The sequence below is a fragment of the Ambystoma mexicanum genome, chromosome 3p (assembly GCF_040938575.1).
Source record: "Ambystoma mexicanum isolate Mex_15411 chromosome 3p, UKY_AmexF1_1, whole genome shotgun sequence".
NCBI classification, from domain to species: Eukaryota; Metazoa; Chordata; class Amphibia; order Caudata; family Ambystomatidae; genus Ambystoma; species Ambystoma mexicanum.
The window spans coordinates 1,166,438,098-1,166,458,925 of NC_090925.1; the positions used below are offsets into that span (position 1 = coordinate 1,166,438,098).

The 20,828-nt window shown below is 48.1% G+C and overlaps 1 protein-coding gene across 1 annotated transcript in view; it reads left to right on the forward strand.

The window, feature by feature from the left end:
- SEC24A (SEC24 homolog A, COPII coat complex component) overlaps positions 1-20,828 on the forward strand; it is a 1,330,430-nt gene that overhangs the window by 711,423 nt on the left and 598,179 nt on the right. The window contains exon 13 of the mRNA XM_069652570.1: positions 10,805-11,011. Within this exon, the coding sequence (XP_069508671.1) occupies positions 10,805-11,011 (207 nt within the window). The remainder of the gene's footprint in view (positions 1-10,804; positions 11,012-20,828) is intronic.

The following is a 20,828-nucleotide window of genomic DNA, read 5'->3' on the forward strand; positions in this document are numbered from 1 at the left end:
TTGGTATCTCTGGACCTTCAGGACGCTTATTTCCATGTGCCTACCCATCTCAAACACAGGAAATACCTGAGGTTCGCAATTGGCAACTCTCACTATCAATTTCGAGTGCTGCCTTTTGGGCTGACCTCCGCCCCGAGGGTCTTCACCAAGTTAATGTCGGTAGTGGCTGCAAGTCTAAGGAGGGAAGGGATTCACGTCTACCCCTGCCTGGACGATTGGTTGATCCCTGGGAAAAGCCTCGCCACCAGAGGTGAGGGCTCAAGATATTCTACAGATGGTTACCAAGTTCCAGCATGCCCAACGTCTCCCAGCCTTCGACTTTTTGAGGTTGCTAGGCCTCATGGCATCCTGCATTTTCCTAGTGCCAGAGGCTCGCCTGAGAATGAGATCCCTCCAGTGGGCACTGAGGACTCAGTGGTCACAATTCTCAGGGAGAATGACAGATCTTCTTCAGGTTCCCGGCAGGGTGGCTCGAGACCTTCAGTGGTGGGCCTGTCAGGAGAACATTCTGAAAGGAGAACAGTTTTGGCAACCCTGGCCGGAGATAACAGTAGTCACGGATGCCTCACTCACAGGGTGGGGAGCCCACGCCAACGACTTGACCATCAGCGGTCGTTGGTCTCCATCGGAGTCCAGACTACACATCAACCTGTTAGAGCTGAGAGCCATCAGACTTGCGCTGAAGGCGTTCCTGCCAGCCGTACAAGGAAAGAACGTCCTGATAATAACGGACAACACGGTGGCCATGCATTACCTCAACAAAAGAGGAGGCGTAGGATCACTACCCCTGTGCAGAGAGGCGATGCAGCTCTGGTTTTGGGCAATCCAAGAAGGAATCTCTCTATCGGCAGTTCACCTAGCCTGAGAGAAGAACTTGACAGCGGACGCTCTGAGCAGGCAGAACAGTCTCCCACGAGTGGGAGCTAGCTCAGGAAGTCCTTCAAGAGATCTTCGCCCTTTGGGGAACCCCTCAGGTAGATCTGTTCGCCACCAGCCTAAACAGGAAATGCGACCTGTTCTGCTCAAGGGAATTTCCCCCGAGAGGAGCTCTGGGAGACGCGTTCATAGTGGACTGGGAGTTTTCGCTTCTGTACGCGTTCCCACCGGTCCCTGTCATTCCTCTAATGATCAGGAGGTTGAGAAGATTCCGGCGAACCATGATCCTAATTGCCCCGGATTGGGCCAGGAGAACGTGGTACCCGGACCTTCTAGACTTGCCCATCTGCCCTCCAATTCGACTTCCACTCAGAGAGAACCTACTCTCACAGAAGGGAGGTCAGGTTCTCCATCCAGACATCAGAACCCTCAACCTTCACGCTTGGCTTCTGAAAGGCTGAGGTACAAGGATTGGGACCTCCCTGATGATGATATGGAGGTGTTGCTTTCGGCAAGGAGGCCAGCAACAAAGTCTTTATACCGCTGCCGTTGGAACAGATTTTGCAGCTGGTGTAGAGAACAGAATATCGACCCTTTTTCATGTAGTACACCAATGGTTTTGTCCTTCCTACTATATTTGGCAAATTCAGGCCTTCAAGTTGGCACCATTAAGGGCTATCTCGCAGCGCTATCCATCTTTAAGCGTACTGCGGAAGAACCATCCTATTTCAAATTACCCTTGGTAATACAGTTTCTAAAGGGGTTAACCAATGTTTATCCCCCAAGACCATTCCAAGTTCCCCTATGGGATTTAAACTTAGTACTAACTTTCCTGATGGGTAAACCTTTCGAATCTCTCCATTCTTGTTCGTTAAGATTCCTTACCCTTAAAACTGTTTTATTAATAGCACTTACATCTGCTAGAAGGGTGAGCGAATTACAAGCTCTTTCTTGTAAACCCCCTCATACAATATTTCACAAAGACAACGTTGTCCTGCAAGTGAAGCCTAATTTCCTCCCAAAGGTGGTTTCTGAATTCCATATCACTCAGAAGATTACCCTACCATCTTTCTGTCCTCCTCCTCACCCGGGGAAAGAGGAAGAGAGGTTACACAGGCTAGACCCTAGGAGGGCTTTAAGTTTTTACATTAGTAGACTAGCCAGGATAAGACAGGCAGACCAGCTGTTTGTAGGTTACACAGGTCACAAGCTGGGGTTACCAATAACTAAGCAGACCATTTCCAGATGGATCATTCTAGCCATTCTGGAATGTTATAAACTGGCAGGGAAAGAGCCCCCTCAAAACCTTAGGGCTCATTCGACCAGAGGTATTGCAGCTTCATCGGCCCTCAAAAGAGGCGTGCCGGTTAAAGACATATGTGCGGCCGCTACATGGTCGTCTGTCCATACCTTTACACATTTTTACAATCTGGATTCCTCCTCCAGTCAAGAGACTAGGTTTGGAAGGGCTGTACTGCATTCTATTCATCAATAGAAGACAGCGTGAAGTCAGTACTCCCTCCTCCGATAATAGAATACTGCTATGGGAGCCTATCTAAGATGAGGAATACGTCGGAGGACACAATCCCTTCGAAGAACAAGTTACTTCTTACCTTGTAACGTTCTTTCGACGGGATGTTCCTCCGACGTATTCCTCATCGACCCTCCCATCCATCCCCGCAGTTCTACTTCCCTTGTTGTTGCAGCTTACGCTCCTTCAGGGTGATTAGTTAGTCCAGAAAGTATTATTGTGGGCTACAAAACGGAACTGAGCAACGGACGCTGCGCGCGGCCTTTATAGGCAGGATGACGTCGATACGGCGGCTGTCGAGGGACATCGACTCGGAGGACGTCGACGCGCAGCGCCCTCTAGAGAAAAACATTTCCGAGGCCAGCAGAGCTGGAAGGAGATATCTAAGATGAGGAATACGTCGGAGGAACATCCCGTCGAAAGAACGTTACAAGGTAAGAAGTAACTTGTTCTTCTTAGCCCATGGCATCATTCTCTGGCATCCTTGTTTTCCTGCCCACTCTGTTCATTTCCTGTGACCATTAAGGAAATATATTGAACTTCCTGTGCGCTCTAGTTATTGGGCGTGGCTGGCTATATAAGCCACGACCCAAGGCTATTCACCGCTTCGTGTTGTTTTCTGTACGCTTTGCAAGCAACACGCTCGCCACTCTCCTGTCTTTTGAAAATACTTCCAGCCCACATGCGTGCGGTCTCAGCTCCAGTCATCGGACCAGCTCCAGTATTCGGATAGTCTCTCCGGATCATCGCACGAACGTCCAGCAGCTCCTGTGAAGACAGTCAGGTAGAGCTCGTGTAATTGCAGACTCCTGTATCAGCCCAACGCAGCGTATACTCACCTGAAATCGTAGCTGCCAGATCACGCATGTTGCTCCTTTTCCTACGAACTTGGTCGCACCTGTAAAATACAAACAACAATTAGACGCGCTCCACGCAGAGCCCAGCATCCTTTACCACTGTGCAAATACCTGGATGACACTTAACTGAATAGCAGCATCCGCCCAACTCTAAAGACACTTCCGGCTGGAACAAAGGACACTTGCCTGCTAAACCAGTCGACTCAGGAGTACCAGTGAAGTAACTGGTTACCACGTATCCCTCAGCAGCATTGCGGGGGTATCCGCTGTGAATTCGGAACAGCGACTCAACACTGAACGCGAGCAGCCGCAACACTCGCAAAGGAAAGACCCACAAGTGGGGCAACCGGATCTCCGGCCCTTGAAGAATTGAGCCCCTGCCAATAGCAAGGTGGAGAGCTCTCCCAACTAATTCTCAAGGTGAGCTAGGGAAAAGTCTAGTTAAACCTCCTACACAAGGGATAAGAGGCGGGAGGGTCCGGTGGTGAAATCAGTCCTGTATCTTAGTGTACTTTACCTTTTTTATTAACAGGCAGACTTCCTGTACCAGGTTGGGCAGTGAGCACACGGGGAAAGAGGTCAAGACTCCATGGCTCCTGCAGAGACGCCAGATGAGTGTGACAGTGATGAAGAACAGGAAAAATAGCATCAGAGCAGCATCATTTTAAAGGTGAAATACTCCCTTTTTCAATAGGAATTTTGGGCTTGTAGCAAAGCAGCGCTGCTTTTTCACTCCATTTCTTTAAGACAAACGAGAACACCCCCTAGTAGCTTTTCTCGTGGTGCTCCCTGTTGCATCTTGCCCAATGTCGCTTGGCAAAACAGTGCAGCCATCCTCTTATCGCTGCAAAATGCAGTTTTGGTGTGAGGCAGTGGTGCTCACAGAAGCCAGGGCAGCCATTTTGCTGGTTCTGCTGAAGTGCAGCTTGGTGATGTGGGGGAAGTACTGCTGAGTGGGTAAATATATCGCACACCCTGCTCGATAGCTGCAGGGCTGCAATGTGGAGGTCCACCGACACCTTCACGAGATTCGACTGCTTTCACAGGGATTCCAGGGAAGATTCCCGGATTGGCCAACATTTTACCTGAGGTGAGTCTGTTGAGGGGCTACGTTTATTGCTTCAGTTGTGCCTTGCCACCTCCTGTGGACGTGTATATGTGTAATCGTATTCATGAGCATGTGAATCCATGCAAGACCCCATGTTGGAGAAGGAACAAGTTACTTACCTGTTACTCCTGTTCTCCAATGTGGGTCTTTCATGGATTCACATGCAAACCCTCCCTACTTTCCCTTCTGTGGCTCTTCTTGGTTCATGCTGCCACTTTACGTGCCCTGCCAAATCTGAAGATGGCCACCATTGGAGGAGTTTAGGATGAAGAGTGTCATTGGCTAGGGGGGAAGTATGACCCAAAGGGCAATGCTTGGTTATAAAGGAGACACACAGTTGTCAGTCTAAAGCGAAACTGCTTTCTTTTTACTAGGGATTTCCAGCCTGACTGGGAATATTCATGAGCATGTGAAGTCATGCAAGACCCATGTTGGAGAACAGGAGTTACAGGTAAGTAACTTGTTCTCTCTCACACACCATACCCAGGGGATTGATAATTTCTGATGCTTGTTAATCTGCTTAGAATCACATGCTGTGCATATGGTCCGACATCCAGTGGTAACCGCAGAGTATTGCATCTTGTCTTTCGGCGACGACGCGCTGAGATCCCTCAGATAGTTTTTTTCCGCCCAGATAACTGGTCGCCCTGTAGCAGAGCTCTTCATGAGACATTGTTTATCTTACCGAATTGTCGGTTTAATCCCTGTTCAGTCACTTCGCCCATCAAGAACATCTTCGACGAAGACTACGGGGGAATCGTCTACGGCTGTGGGTTCCAACGCCTAAGATCCGGCGTTCAGACTTCCACGTGGTCGGGCCTTCTGGCCGGCCTGCACAGTAGGGAGAGTGGGCTCAGGGTTTGCCATACTGCTATGTCTTTCCTCTTTTCCACTTCTTTCCTTTTTGGTCTGGTCACCCTTCCCTTCCGTTATGGAAAGGACTCCATTTAGATTCTGCCCTGTGTGTAGGGTCAGATATCTGTGGAAAGACGAGCACACGTCGTGTGACGCTTGTCTCCCCCTAGAGCACGACGAGAAGCGGTGTTCGGCGTGTAAACTCCTTAAACCTAAAACCCTTAAGGAGCGCTGGTTGAAGCGGTGGGCCGCGTACGAAATGTCACGCGTGGAGCCTCCCTCCCCTGCCGCGACACCAGCCGAAAGTGACGGGGGTACATCGGATGACCAAACGTCCAATGCGGACGTTATAGATGTTGAGGCAGACTATTCTAGAGCAGCCACGCGCATCCCCGACCCTTCCAGGCTCGACTCCGGTCTTGCTACAGGGGCGTACAATCGCACCGCACAAAGCACACAATCCAAGCGCCATCCTCGACGACTTCGTCGAAGAAGGCAAAAGTGCCATCGGATCAATCTGATCCGAAGCCTTCCCCGCTTCCGCAGCAGCGCATGACGACTGGGCATAAAAAATATAACAAGGGCGCTACTCCCCAAACTACACACGCCAAAGTTTCTGAACAAGAAACTTCGACGGGTTCCAAGGTTTTCAAGGCCCGTACAGGCCCGAAAACTGCGAGTAGGCCTCTACCCGAGAAGCCATCATCAGAGGCGTTGTCCCCCTAAGATTCGGTAACTAGCAGTAAGAGCATCAATAGGATTGCTACGGCGGTGGGCCTAGTACCGGTTCTGCCCACAGTTATGGGCCAATTCGCCTAAAAGTTTTCCACGGATTTGGAAGACGATCCCGAAGACTCTTACGAAGAAAGCCAGGTACCCCTCTCAAGCACCCTGAGGAGATCCTCTCAACGCCTTAGGGCGGAGAACCCGGTTCCTACTCCGCTAGGTCCATTTGGGTCATCCAAGTGGACCACGGAGCAATTCGAGGGGTGTATGGATCGGCTGGAGCAGTTTTTCAGGGCTTCTGATCAACCTCTGCCGAAAAAAGCTTGGGTAGACCCTAACCCTCAAACACAAGATGCCCAACACCTAGATGTCCAACACCATGTTGACTATCAAGAAGATGTCCAGAGGGACACTTATAAAGACATCTATACAGAAGAAGAGGAGGCTTCTTTTCTGGATAACTATGAGGAAGATCAAGGGGCAATGGACAACTGGGAGGACACCCAGCAGGATGATCACAATTCTGATATCGTTTGCCCCGACTCTCCCCCCATCCACCCTGATTTGACAAGCTTCCCCGGTGGATGATCAAATGGCTTTCAACAACATTTTGAAAAAGGCAGTGGAATTCTTTAAAATTGCCACGCTTGGAAGCCTTGTCCGAACAAGATTTAGCGGAGGACATTAATAATGAAAAGCCTCGGGCAAGCCAGTCTATCCCTCTCTTGAGCTCTGTAAAGAGACGGCTGGCCCCTTCCTTACTCGCACGCACTCAGACTAGGGCTGTGAACCCAAGGGTCGAAAAACTTTTCCGGCCCTCCCCCACCAACCCTCTTTATATCAAAGGACACGCAATCCCAGACTCGCTGGTGGTGACCAACACTTGCAAGAAAGCAGGGGTTCCCCTTGCCACGGTAGAGTTACCCCCGGACAAGGATTCCAAAAGGTTGTATGCCTTAGGCAAACGAGTTACGTCGGCGGCGGCCTATACCGTCCGGATTGCCAATAACACGACGTTACTGGCAAGCTACGTCGATGCCCAATGGAACCTACTCCAGCAAGGCCTTCAGGAGGTTCCGAAACCAACCAGAGCCATGCTTCTCGTCATTGTCTCGGAGGACAAACTTGACAATCAGAATGTTGTAAAGAATACCCTGGACACCGCAGAGACAGCAGGCAGGTCTCTCGCACAGGGTACTCTCCTAAAGAGACACGCGTGGCTCCGCACGTCGGGCTTCAGGCCTGAGACCCAGGCATCCATTATCAACAAACCCATCGAAGAGGCCAACCTCTTCGGGAAGGCGGTAGACGATGCGTTGGAGACAGCTAAGAAGGAGCACAAGACTATTAAGTCTGCACCAGATTTCCCAAAAACCCTCTTCACGGAGGGGCAGTAATTCTCGGCGGTCCTTTCGAGGACAAGCCCGAGCCACTCAAAATAATTTCGGCACGGGCAACTTCAACTCAAGTCAACCTATTGCAAGCCCCACTTACTACCCCCAGAGGGGTCAGAAGCACGGAAAGAATAGAGGCAGAGGCTCCAATTCCAGAGGAGCGTCAACTTCGGGTCAGAAATGACCACCAAGTTCAGGTCCTCTCCCATGTCTACCCTGTCGGGGGGGCGATTAACATCTTTCCTCAAGGCATGGGAGGGGATAACTTCAGACCAGTGGGTCTTAAAGACGGTCGCCCACGGTTACTGCGTGGAATTCGCCCCGACCTCCACAGTTCAGACCGCCGAAACATCGACGCCTTTCACCGGAACATCTGCAGATCTTGATCCAAAAGGTGGAAGCGCTGCTGGGAAAGGACGCCATAGAAGCCGTCCCGATTCTTCAGGTAAACGAGGGTATCTATTCAGTGTACTTCCTTGTACCCAAAAAGGATCTCGCCATCCGTCCTGTTCTAGACCTGCGCCCAGCGAACAAGTTCATAAAGCCCCAGAAGTTTTGCATGGTAACACTGCAAGAGGTGATCCCATTGCTAAAAACAGGGAGACTTCATGACAACATTGGATATGAAAGATGCATAATTTCATATTTCAATGCTGCCAGCGCACAGAAAATTCCTAAGGTTCGTGATTCAGGACAGACACTACCAGCTCAAGGTACTCCCCTTCGGCATAGCCTCGGCGTCAAGGGTGTTTACCAAGGTCCTGGCAGTGGCAGCGGCACACCTGCGCAGACTTTCGTTTCCAGTTCACCCTTACCTCGACGATTGGCTCATCACGGGGGACTCGTTCGACGTTTGTTTTTCGAACACCCAAAAGACAGTAGACCTACTGTTCAGCCTGGGATTTTCTAACAACGAAAATAAATCCAGCTTAGTCCCCAGCCTAGGAAAACAGTTCCTGGGGGCTCTAATTCGTATGGAAGACGGTCTAGTCTTCCCTTCCAGCGAGAGGGTTCAGAACATGCTCTCTCAGGTTCCTCAGTATGTAGGCAGTCGAGAGGTGACGGTACGCAAAGCTATGCGTTTGCTAGGGATGATGGCGTCATGCATATACTTGGTTCCCCACGCGCGGCTGCGCATGCGTCCTATGCAAGAGTGGCTCAACAGCCAGTGGTGTCAGGCCAGCGGACAATGGGAAGATCTGTTGGTTGTCTCGCCAGCCCTTGTTCTCTCTCTGCAGTGGTGGTCGAGGGATAACCTCTTGAAGGGGAAAACCTTCACCACCCCTGCAGTGGAAGCCACTCTCACGACAGACGCATCTCTCACAGGGTGGGGGGGAGGGCCCTCACCTGCTTCAACAGACAGCGCACGGAGTGTGGTCCCCTCAGGTAGCGTCCAACCATATAAACCTACTGGAGCTACTAGCAGTGTTCAAAGCATTGAAAGCCTTTCAGGAGCAACTGAAAGGGAAGACGGTGCTGGTCCTAGCCGACAGCACAACAGCAATGTATTACCTGAACAAAAAGGGGGGGCACTCACTCTCCAGGGCTATCCAAGCTGTCCCAAAACTTCTGGATATGGGCTATCAAACACAAGATGTTCCTGATATCCCAACATGTTCCAGGGGAACTCAATCTTCTGACAGACTTACTCGGCAGAGATTTTCCTCTGCCAGAAGAGTACGAATGGCGACTGCACAAAGACATTGTATCCAACGTCTTCGCAGAATGGGGGTTTCCAGAGATCGACCTGTTCGCTAATACGGAGAACGCCCAATGGCAAGATTACGCCTCCAGGTACCCCCAGAACCGATCAAAGGGGAACGGTCTCTGGATAACTTGGTCGGGGAAATTTGGCTACGCTTCCCCCCCCGCCCCCCCGACTACCCTTCTGAACAAGATAGTATACAAGATGCACTAGGAACCAGTCACCATGATTCTGGTGGCTTCCATGTGGGCCCGCCAACCTTGGTTCGCGCACCTGATGGAAATGTCCCTCTCCCCACCAGTCAAGCTGCCCTGCCCGTACAACATGTTGTCTCAGGACAGGGGGGAGACTCTGCACCCATGCCCACAAACTCTGAACTTAGCAGCCTGGCTCCTGAGGTCATAGGGTTTGGACATCTGCAACTCCCTCAAAGATGCACGGACATACTGAGGGAGGCAAGAAAGCCTAACACACGTTATTGCTATGACAGCAAATGGAAACGTTTTGTCATCTGGTGCAGTTCCAAAGGCATCAATCCCACTGATTGCTCGTCTTCACACATTGTGTTATATGTAACCCATCTGTTGGACTCTGGGTTAGTCTTCAATTCCTTAAAGGTTCACCTAGCGGCGTTGTCAGCCTACCCCACGTCACAGCAGAAGGTGTCATGGTGGAAAATACCTGTGATTAAAGCCTTTATGGAAGGGGTTAAAAGAATGTATCCCCCCATCACTCACCCAGCCCCTGAGCGGGATCTAAATGTGGTTTTAACTAGGCTCATGGGACCCCCCTTTTGAGCCTATGCATAAAGATAGTCTGAAAGACCTGACTTACAAGACAGCCTTTCTAGTAGCTATCACTTCTATGAGAAGAGTTGGCGAACTACAGGCCCTCTCGGTTTTGGACCCCTTTGTTACAGTCCACAAAGATAAGGTAGTTCTGCGCACACATCCCAGATTTGAGCCGAAATTTATTTCGAAGTTCCATGTGAACCAGTCAATCGAACTACCCACGTTCTTCCAGAGACCTACTAACATGGTCGAAAGATGCCTTCCCACACTAGCAGTACTAAGACATCTTTTTTCTACTGTTCCTTCTCACAACCCACCTCCAACTCCGGGTACTGCTCGCTAGTCTATGCACAGCATGTGATTCTAAGCAGATTAACAAGCATCAGAAGACAATGCATTACTTACCGTAAAAGCATTTCTGATGATTGTATCTACTTAGATTCACATGCGCCCTCCCTGCCTCCCCGCTCGGGGTGGAAGGAACATAGACTTCTTACTACTTTCTCTCTTCATGTACTCACTCACTATAGCCTTGGGCACCCTCATGGCAGAAAAAATACAAGCGGAGGGACCTCGGCGTGTGAGGGATTTTGGGTACTACACACGTCACGATAGGGATAGTGTTTCAGACAAGCCTATGCCGGCGTCCGCTTTCGGTCCCCCGAAAGACCAGATGCAATACTCCACGGTTACCACTGGATGTCGGACCATATGCACAGCATGTGAATCTAAGCAGATACAATCATCAGAAAGGCTTTTATGGTAAGTAATGCATGTCATACTTTGTATTTTAAATTCTGAAGTAGTCAAGATTGGTTATGCAAAATGCTTTGTATTCCTTTGTGTTTGGATGTTCCAGTAGCCATGCAACATAACCATGTTAATCAATGATTAATTAGGATAATTGTGTAACATGCCAAAACACTAATTTATGAAATGCTTCTTTTCTCCTTTGTGGTAGTTAGTTCAAGATTTGCTGAAAGCTTTGCCACAGATGTTTACGAAGACCTTGGAAACACAAAGTGCCCTGGGACCTGCATTGCAGGCTGTCTATAAATTGATGGCACCGACAGGTGGGCGAATTTCAGTCTTCCAAACCCAACTTCCCTCTGTGGGAGTAGGTGCTTTAAAACCTCGGGAGGAGCCCAACCAAAAAACCTCTGCAAAGGTAAGCCAAGAGCTGAGCGATTTGTATCGTAAAAAAAGAAATCTAATAAACTAATCCAGAGGACATGTTGCACTCTTATTGAAGATACTTTTCATTAACATGGACTTATGTAGCATTAACAGCGTTCAATCCGGGTTGTAGTGTGACTTTACGTTATGACGTCTGCAACTCATTATTCTTGGCCTACATGAGAACATCTAGTGCAGTTTATCTGTTGGGCCATGCTGTCCATCTATAGAGTAACTTCCCATCCTATAAAACTGACATGCATGTCTGCGAAACTACCTCACTATCCAGTTATTGCTAAGTCATCCTTTTGCTCAAGCTGGGCAGGTGTATGGGGGACTGTTAGGGGAGATTCCCAAAGTCCACTCTGGTAGACATTACAGAACGATTCTAATGGTTTATAGATCCCCAACGCTTAGGATCAGTCTGCACTACTCATGGAACCTTGGTAGAGTGGCAGAGCAGTCAGGCTTGTCATAAAAGGAAGATGTGAGCTGTAGGTAAGTGCACTGAACATAGTTAGTAATGCACATCAAAGAAACTCTCAATAAATGTATTGTAAAGTAGTAGACTGTAGTCGGAATGCAGGGTTCACAGGGTAGGATTTATTGCTGTGTTAACCTTTCAAACAGCCTCTCATTATAAACAACAAAACATGCTTAAATGTGGCTCAGCAGGCTTGCTCAGCAAAAGGTGAATCAATTCAGAGTTCGCATGAATGTCCTCTTAACCTTTGCTCCTCTTTGAAAGAAAAATAATCAGGTCACATAAATTCCTTTCCCCGGATACTAGCTTTCCATTCCTTCGCCAGCTGTCCAAATTGGGTTTTAAAAAAACGAAAACAGAGAGGGTAAATCCACGGAAACACTGTCCTTTGAAAATGGTTTACGGCCAGATTTTCCTGGTCAGTGAATCCGCTTCTGCAGTGTTTCCCGGCGCTGCCGCTCTTCGAGCCTCTCCTGGCGGAGAGTCTGCCTCTTGATAAGGATCTCCGCGATGCCGAGCCTTCAGCCTCCTAGTACGCCCAGTGTACATCATCTGGGGATTCCTCCCACTTCTCTATGGTCTCCGGCTAGTGCTGCTGCTGTAATGAGAGACACCTGATGAGTTTCCCGGGGCTTCTTTTAACTCGTACTTTGCTCCTCCCCTCCCCTCTGCTTCCACCCGCCTTTCCTGCCCACTTCCCCCACCTGCAGCCAGTTTGCCTTCACTCCTCCACCCTGCTCCATGCACTGTTTGTCCATCCCAACCTGTACTGCTATGGGGGTACCAGTCACTGTACTGCATGACAGGGCTGTATCTATACCGCTTCCCTTTGCTCATTTTATCTTTTCCCCCACCTGGTCTCCATTCCCGTGGTGGTTTATGGGACATGTAGTTTTGTTCTGTCCTGCTGATGTAACTATTTGGCTGCTGGGTCTGAAAGTTAGAATGGGGTTGTCTTTTATCTCCATTGCCTCTTTGACCTCCTCACATGTATATTAAAATATTTATACATTTACACAGGAATCACCTTTAAATACTAAGCACTATAAACTAAAGACATATGAGTACTTTAGAATACTTTTCTATTTTTCAAAGGCCACTGCTTATTTTGTAGTTGCTCGGTTACAATTGTTACAGCTTTTGGCAGTAATGACAGTTCTAACGTATTATTGGTAATAACAAGCACTCGCAAATCTTAGCAGAAAAACGGTAAAGGCATTTACTCTACATACACATATAAGATAGTGACTTTTGGGAAGAAAAATAGTTGGTTAGGGTATATTAGCAAGGCTTAAGATTCCAGAGGCCGTTTCTTTGCAGAGCAAGTTTTTTAAGTTCCAAAATCAATCCAAGGCAGTTCTGAATGGGCTTAAAGTCTCGACAAGCAGCATAATACAAAAGGTTCCTGTGGATACTTGAGTCTAGTCTTTACGATGTAGCAAGATTAAACCTACATTGGAGACCCTGATAAGAACTCGCTAAAGGGGACACAAGCAGCGGCTTGAGTCGGAGGTTACAGGGGGTGGGGAGGTGCCCTGGACACCTCAATGTGCACTCCAACTCTATGGAGCGACTTCACGGATCAAGGTAGATCACGTTCGTAGTTGGATTCTCTCCGATGTGGCAGTGCTGGACCTGGCCACCGGATTCCTTCGGTGACGAAAGGCAGGGTCTTTCAGCTGCTGTCTCGGGGGAGGACCTCTGGCACGGCTTTCAGCAACTTCTCTGGTCACTCAGCGGTTTTGGCACCTTTTCTGCAGCAACAGCAAAGGACGCGATTCGCCTGGACAATTCTTTGGTTCCTGAAGTCCTGCACTCTGAGTTGGACATGGCGGGTCGAGTTTTATCTATGGAGGTTCAGCTGGAGCTCAACAAAGACTTGGACGGATTCTACCTTTCTACGATGATGCACTTCAATTGGATCAGATGTCTCCTGGTATTGAGTTTCTGCAGCTCTGGAGAGGCACAGCACCTCGGGAGATGGCTCAGGTTGAAGTTTGTCTTGCGACTGGTTGTTCCCACCAGTCAAAGGGAAGGAATCCTCATCAGAGTTCCTCTGTGTCACAGAACAGAGGGTCAGGACAGCAGTGGTCACTTCACAATGTTGCAAAGTGTCTGTAGGCATCTCTGGGCGTACTCTTCGGCTAACTTCAGTTTCCAGTGGTCGACTTGCCTTCCACCTCAGGAGCCTCACCTTTTATACAATTCCAGCACACACTCCTCTGCAGTGGTGTGTGCCAATCTCTGACTATAAAGCTTTAGTAGAGATACTAAGTATCTCTCTATCCTTAAGGACTGTAGGTGCTCTAGGATATGAACAAGAATCTCAAATGAGGACCCTCAGGGTCCCAGGCAATACTGCCCATAAGGAGCTGTGTGCTGCAATAGTAAAATACATATCCCTTAAGAGATATGGAGGAAAGTAGACTCCATAGGACATTAAAACACAACGAATAAAGTTCCAAAATACCGAGCCCATAAGAATGAATGAGTGGAAAAAGGCTCCACTCATTCAGGATTAAAGAAAAAGGTCCAGAACTTCAGCAAAACGTGCTGGGGGTCTCACTAGGAGAGGGGATAAAGCATAAAAATGATAAATGTTCCAAACAGTGACATGCAGCCAATGACTAGCCCAATCTTCAGTGTTTCATTTTGCCTTTATATCTATCCTTAAATTAACTGTTTATCTCCTTTACATTTTAATTATTTTTAATTCTATAGTTTAATTCTGTAATGGGTAATCCCTGCTCTCTTCTCTCAGTTTTGGGGACCCCACCTTCAGCGGGACTGGCTCTCCCTTTGAAACCATGCAATCTGGGTCTTAAACAGAAATACGGCATTCAGCGCTGAAAATATACATTAGAATTGTGGACTGCTGTCTCTGTTGCAAATTGGTTGAAATAGCTGGAATTGCCTACTAGTATGTTGAACTAAAATTTCAAAACGGTTAGAATATGTCTAAAGTTTAAAAGTGTATGTTTTGCATACTTTCCAACAGTGATGTCCCCTTCGAAAGTTGGCTTGCATATCCCCTGGATGATGCTTTGCAGTACAATCGCCTTTGTACCCTTTTTTAAGAAACTAAAACCTTTTCATATTCTTTTTTAGGTGCAAAGAGCAAACCACCTTACGAGATCATAGGAGCTCCTTTATTTCCATGATTCCAGGATTTGAAAGTCTGGTCTGTGCGAGTCCCAACCCATAATCACATTGCCTACTGTTAGTTTCTTAAGTGTATAAGGATATGGCTCTTTTTTTCAATTTGTGCTACACAAGCAGAGTTCCTCCATCTAGAGCTTATGCCCCTTGATATTGGTGGCAAATTTGGATATTTACAGTATAGTGTCGTGGAGTGTTGAATACTGGTAGCTTACTGCAAATGTCTAGCTTACCAGGCAATTCATCACCCTATTCTATGACATCCCATTACCTGTGGGTAGTGAGTTTTACCATCCCTGTCATTTTTGCTTTTTCCACTCCCGGTTCACCAACTTTTGTTCCACACTTGACCTCATCCAGAGTCCCACTTGCGATGTAGCTCAGTGTATGTGCTCCTGTGGGTCCCATGTATGTGCCCCTGCGGGTCCCAATGTTAATCTGTAGTCCAATAGAAGGCCCTGTGGTAGGCCATAAGAAAAACAGAAAATGAACCCATAGATGGAGGATGACAATCTGAATATTTGCTTTTTTTATAAATAATCACAAATAATTCCATTTTAACACAAGAATTTTTAATACTGCATAGTTTTTTAAAACACCCAAAGGTGTAGAAATAATTCAAATATAAAACACAATTAATAACTTGTTCAAAAGATCCACAACATTCGCCCCTGCATACCATTCACATCACTTTTTTCAAACCAACATCCATGCACACAAAAAACTCTACGACCACTTAAATATGGTCACATTCCAATGTACAAATATATTGTTGTTTGGTATTTGATCCTTCTAATACAATCTTTACATATGGATGGATAACCGCCTATATCCAATTAGGCAGTATGTCGACACGTGTTTCGGGTTGTATTTTCTAGAATACAAAGTTAACTCAAAGGTTTATCACATGCCAATGGCTAAATATGCATGAAGAAATAGTCTATTGTAGATGGTCCTTGTGTATTTCTGCAGGTCAAAGCCCCTGGTACATCTGATGTTCGTCCATTTGTGGACCATAAGCTCCACTCCACTAACCATCGGCCCACTAGTAGGCCCTTGGCACAGGTCCTTGTATCCAACATCCGTGGAGATGCAATACCATAAACAGTATCCTTAGTGTCATCATACAAGACTACAGAGATCCCATTGCCAAGTTTAATATTAAAATCTCCACTCAACACCAGCATTGTCTGATTATCAAGTTTTGGGAGTATAAGACTTTCCATGATTTCTTTCAATGACCCCAACATATTTGATTCCAATATGTGTGGGCTGTTCTAAATTAAAATCAGTCCTCTTTCTCAAAACCTCATCTAACTTAACACTAACCTTATCTAGAATGAAAGAAATAAAGAACTCCAATCTATTGCTTAGATGAGGGCTACTTCACCCAGGAAGATGGCTGGTTCGCTGAACTTTCCCCCAAAGTTCCATTTAGTTATTAGTTTCTCAAAATATACACACAATGGTGCAGTTAATTACAAAGTAAATTGTTCTTCAAACCTTCTCTTGTAGTAGAAGCACGAATCTCGTCTGATCCTTCTTCGCTGTCCCTCGTCAAGATGAGAGATATTGGATGGACCCGGTCGTGTTGGTATTTATGGTTCACAAAATCGACAGTTTTACCCCCTTCTACGCCTTCCTGTATATTTGGTGGGGTCTTTTCTCTCAGCTTTGTGTGGGCTTCCGGCATCTTCTGCCCTTTGTAGTTTACTCTTTTGTGGGTTTCTCTCATTCGGTGTCCCTCGAAGGCTGTGGGCTTCGACCAAAGGTCCAGGAGGATGCAGCAAGCTTTCTTCACTGTTTCGAGTGTTTCTCCCAGTGGTCGACTCTGCCTCTAGTCACAAAAACCTTGCCTTTTTTTAAGCAAGTTTCTCCCATTTATGCACAGCCTAGGCTGTCACTTAAACAGGATTGCTGTCCTGAAAGGACAGCCAGACGGCTAATCAGGACTGGTTGCATTCATGAACTCCTAGAGACCAAAGACGGGGGAGTTTCGAGAACCTCCCTCACATCCTACCTTTCCAGACACACTGGAGCCAGAGGCTGGTTTCTGGACTGAAGCCCGCCAAAGGCAAAACGGACAAAGGGCTCAAACCTGGCTTAGCGCGCAGAGTAAAACTCAAGAAAGACCTCACAAACAGAAAATGGTGAAAAAAGACAACCAGGGCCATTTTGACAAAATGGTCACCCATGAGTGCTATACTGCAGCTGAGGATTCAGCCTGCGGTAGAAAAGCACAATGGTAGGAAAATAAAACCACTGACACCAGCCATTTAAAGTGGTGAGGGTAACATTAAAAAATGTTATGTTTGTTAATTGCTTAGAATCACATGCTGTGCATATGGTCCGACATCCAGTGGTAACCGAGAATCGAAAGGGGACGTCGACATGGGCGTGCGTGTAACACTATCCCTACATGACGTGTATTGTACCCAAGATCCCTCACGCGTCGAGGTCCCTCAGATGGGTTTTTTTCCACCCAGCATACTGTTCGCCTTATGCGGATCTCGTCATAGACATTGCCTATTGTCTCCTCAAGCTTTGGTCGAATAGTTATATGAAATAATTCAGATCACCCTATCCGTCCCTTATTTCAACGGCTGTTCCAGATCTCCGCCGAAGACCATCAGAACTTCGACTGATGGAGATCCAGTCGGCACTGCCGACCACGTGGCCGGGCCTTCCGCCGGCCTACACATTAGGGAGAGTGGGGTTGGGTGGACATTTCTGTACAATCTGAGAATGCCTTTCCCTTTCCTTCCCCTTTCCCTTTTGGTCTTCTTCACTCTACCCATCCTCAGCTATGGAGAGGACTCCATTTAGGTTTTGCCCCATTTGCAAAGGCAAATTTCCCTGGAAAGATGAGCACAAATGGTGTAACCGTTGCTTGCCCCTCGATCACAACAAAGTAGGGTGCGGGTCTTGTAAGCTCCTTCGTCCACCGGATGTAACGACGGTGAGTGTGACGATCAGACCTCCGAACCGGAGGTCGTTGACCTTTTGACGGAACGCTCTTGTTCCGCATCGTCTGTCCCCGGCCCCACCAAGCACGGCTCTGGCACTGCTATGGGGAAGTCACACCCCGGCGACAAAGATGAACATTTACACAGCACTAAACACACAACCCCAAGTCAATCTTCGCCAAAGTTGAAAAAGACTTCAGCGCCAACGGGTACACCGGAAGCTCCGACGGCACCCGCCGACCGTCCGGATCGGCAGCCCTCCCTGCAGCTACATATGCGCCTATCGACCGGGGCCATCAAAAACAAAGGGTGCTACCCCTAATATACGAGGTTCCATCGAGACGCATCACAAGAAGGTGTCTGGTGACAACAGGGTTCCGGTTCCGCCGGAGACAAGGCCCTGGCACCGCTGAAAAAGGCAGCCGCTGAGGACAAGTCCCCGGCACCGCTGTAAAAGGCAGCCACTGAGGACAAGTCCCCGGCACCGCTGAAAAAGGCTGCCGACGAAGACATGGCCCCGGCTCTGCCGAAAAAGCCTCCTTTACAATCGCAGGCTGAAACTTCACGCCTCCCATCTGAGGAGGACATCACCGACAGCTTAGCTGGATTGTTTCAGCCGATTCTCAGGCGCAGGTCAAGGAGTTCTTCGAGGCCTACGGAAAAGGGCAAGGATCCGTTGAAATCCAAGGATAGCCTATGGGGTGTACTGGACCCCTCCCATAAGCCGAAAGAGAGGCACAGGGACATCCCACCTTTGTCGGTGCCCCGGGAGGAGTTCTCTGAGGGCGAAGAAGGGATGTCTTCGACGTTGAGACAAAAATCTTGACGTTTTACGACAGAAGAGAGTTTTCAAGACCCTTTTCCACCTCAAGACCATTCTAGGTCTTCTGTTTGGACTAGAGAGAAATTTGAAAACTGCATGGAAAGGCTGTACAGGTTTGTTTCCCGTTCAGAACAACCCACACCAAGAAGACCACGGGATGAGAGCCCTTCGGACCCTGTAGCAAAATTCCCAAAGCTCTTTGACCCTTCTCTGGAAGAGGATATATACAACTATGACCTAACTGAAGACATTCCTGCAGACACTTCAGGATGAGGATCAATTCACCAACACTGAGGACCTGCATTATCCCATAGAGGGCTGGGAGGAGAACCCGGATATGGGTGACCTTCAACCATGGCAGTCTCCAGATCCACAAGATCCTGATGCCCCGTTTTTGGATTCCCCCAGACCACCCCCACTAGACAACCCTCGCCAGTGGATGATCAATTGACGTTTAACGTCATGTTGCATAAAGCAGCTGAATGATCTCCACAAAGTCAGCTTCATCTGTTGCAGATATCCTCAAAGAGAAGCCGCCAGCCAGCCAGGCTATTCCTCTCCTCAATTCAATTAAGAAACGTCTGCCTCCCTCCTTATCAACACCTGCTCTCACAAGAGGTGTTAACCCAAGAATAGAAAAATTTGTTCGTCCTTCTCCCTCAGACCCTCTGTATATCAGAGGTCACTCCACCCCAGACTCTCTGGTGATGACTACTACAAGAAAGAGGGCAGGGGTCCCTCTGTCAACCGGCGAGGCACCCCCTGATGAGGAAGGTAAAAGACTTTACGCCCTTGGGAAGAGGGTCACGGCCGCAGCAGTGTTTTCAACACGTATTGCCAACAACACAACCTTATTGGCCAGCTACGCGGATGCTCAGTGGGCCTTAATACAAGAAGGCATACAGGAGGTTCCCGAACCACTACTTACTCGTCTGTCACTGAGGACAGACAAGTGAACCAAAGCATACTTAAGAACACTTTGGATTCTGCCGAGACAGCTGGTCGATCCCTGGCTCAGGGCACACTCCTAAAGAGACATGCGTGGCTGCGGAACTCTGGATTCAAGCCAGAGACGCAAGTGTCATTTTTAAATAAACCTGTGAAAGAATCCAACTTGTTTGGGAAAGCGGTCGACGAAGCCCTCGAGACCGCAAAAAAGCAGCATGACAACTTAAAAACACTAGACCAAATTACACTGAGACGCTCTACAAGACGAGGATCTAGGTCCAGACGCTTTTTCGCGGCCAACGCTTCCCTCAGCAAGAATACTCCTCTGGGAAACAATTGGAACTCTCCACAGGGAATCAGCGGATACACCACCCCGTATCCCCAAAGGTGTCGGCATCGTGCAAAAGGAAGGGGCCGGACCCCTACCCCCCAGAGGCTCTCCGGCTTCAGGTTCAAAATGACCCCAAGATTCGGGTCCCCTCCCATGCCTCCACAGTCGTGGGCCGGCTAACATCGTTCCTTCAGGCATGGGAGGGGATAATTACAGACCAGTGGGTGCTAAAGACTGTGGCCCACGGGTACTGTATAGAGTTCAACCGGTCCCCAACATTCAGACCTCCACGAGCAAGACGACTGACACCAGACCATCTTCGTATACTTCTTCAGGAAGTCGAGACACTACAAGAGAAAGGAGCCATAGAAATCGTACCTCTGTCACAGGTAAAATAAGGTATTTATTCAGTGTACGTGTACCCAAAAAGGATCTAACCATGCGCCCTGTTTTAGATCTGCACCCAGCGAACAAATTTGTAAAGCAACAAAAGTTCTGCATGGTCACTCTGCAGGAAGTAATTCCCCTGCTATCACAGGGGGTTGCATGGCAACACTGGACATGAAAGATGCATACTTTCATATTTCAATGTTGCCAGCGCACAGAAAATACCTCAGATTTATGATACAAGACAAGCATTATCAGTTCTAGGTACTACCCTTAGGCATAGCATCTGCACCAAGTTTTTTTACAAAGGTACTAGCGGTGGCAGCAGCACATCTGTGCAGGCAATCCATACCGGTCTATCCTTACCTCGACGACTTGCTCATAACGGGGACTCTTACGAAACATGTCTGTCAAATACCCAAAAGACAATAGATCTTTTATTCAGTCTGGTATTCTCTATCAACAAGAAAAACTCCAGCCTAGATCCCTGTCAGGTCAAACAGTTCCTAGGGGCTCTAATTCGAAAAAAGGATGGCCTCGTCTTGCCCTCCAACGAGAGGGTTCAAAACATGTTGTTTCAAATCCCTCAGTATGTAGCCAGTCGAGAGTTGACTGTACGCATGGCTATGCAACTGCTAGGAATTATGGCATCATGTATCTACTTGGTTCCTCATGCGCCCACTTCAGGAGTGGCTCAACAGCCAGTGGTGT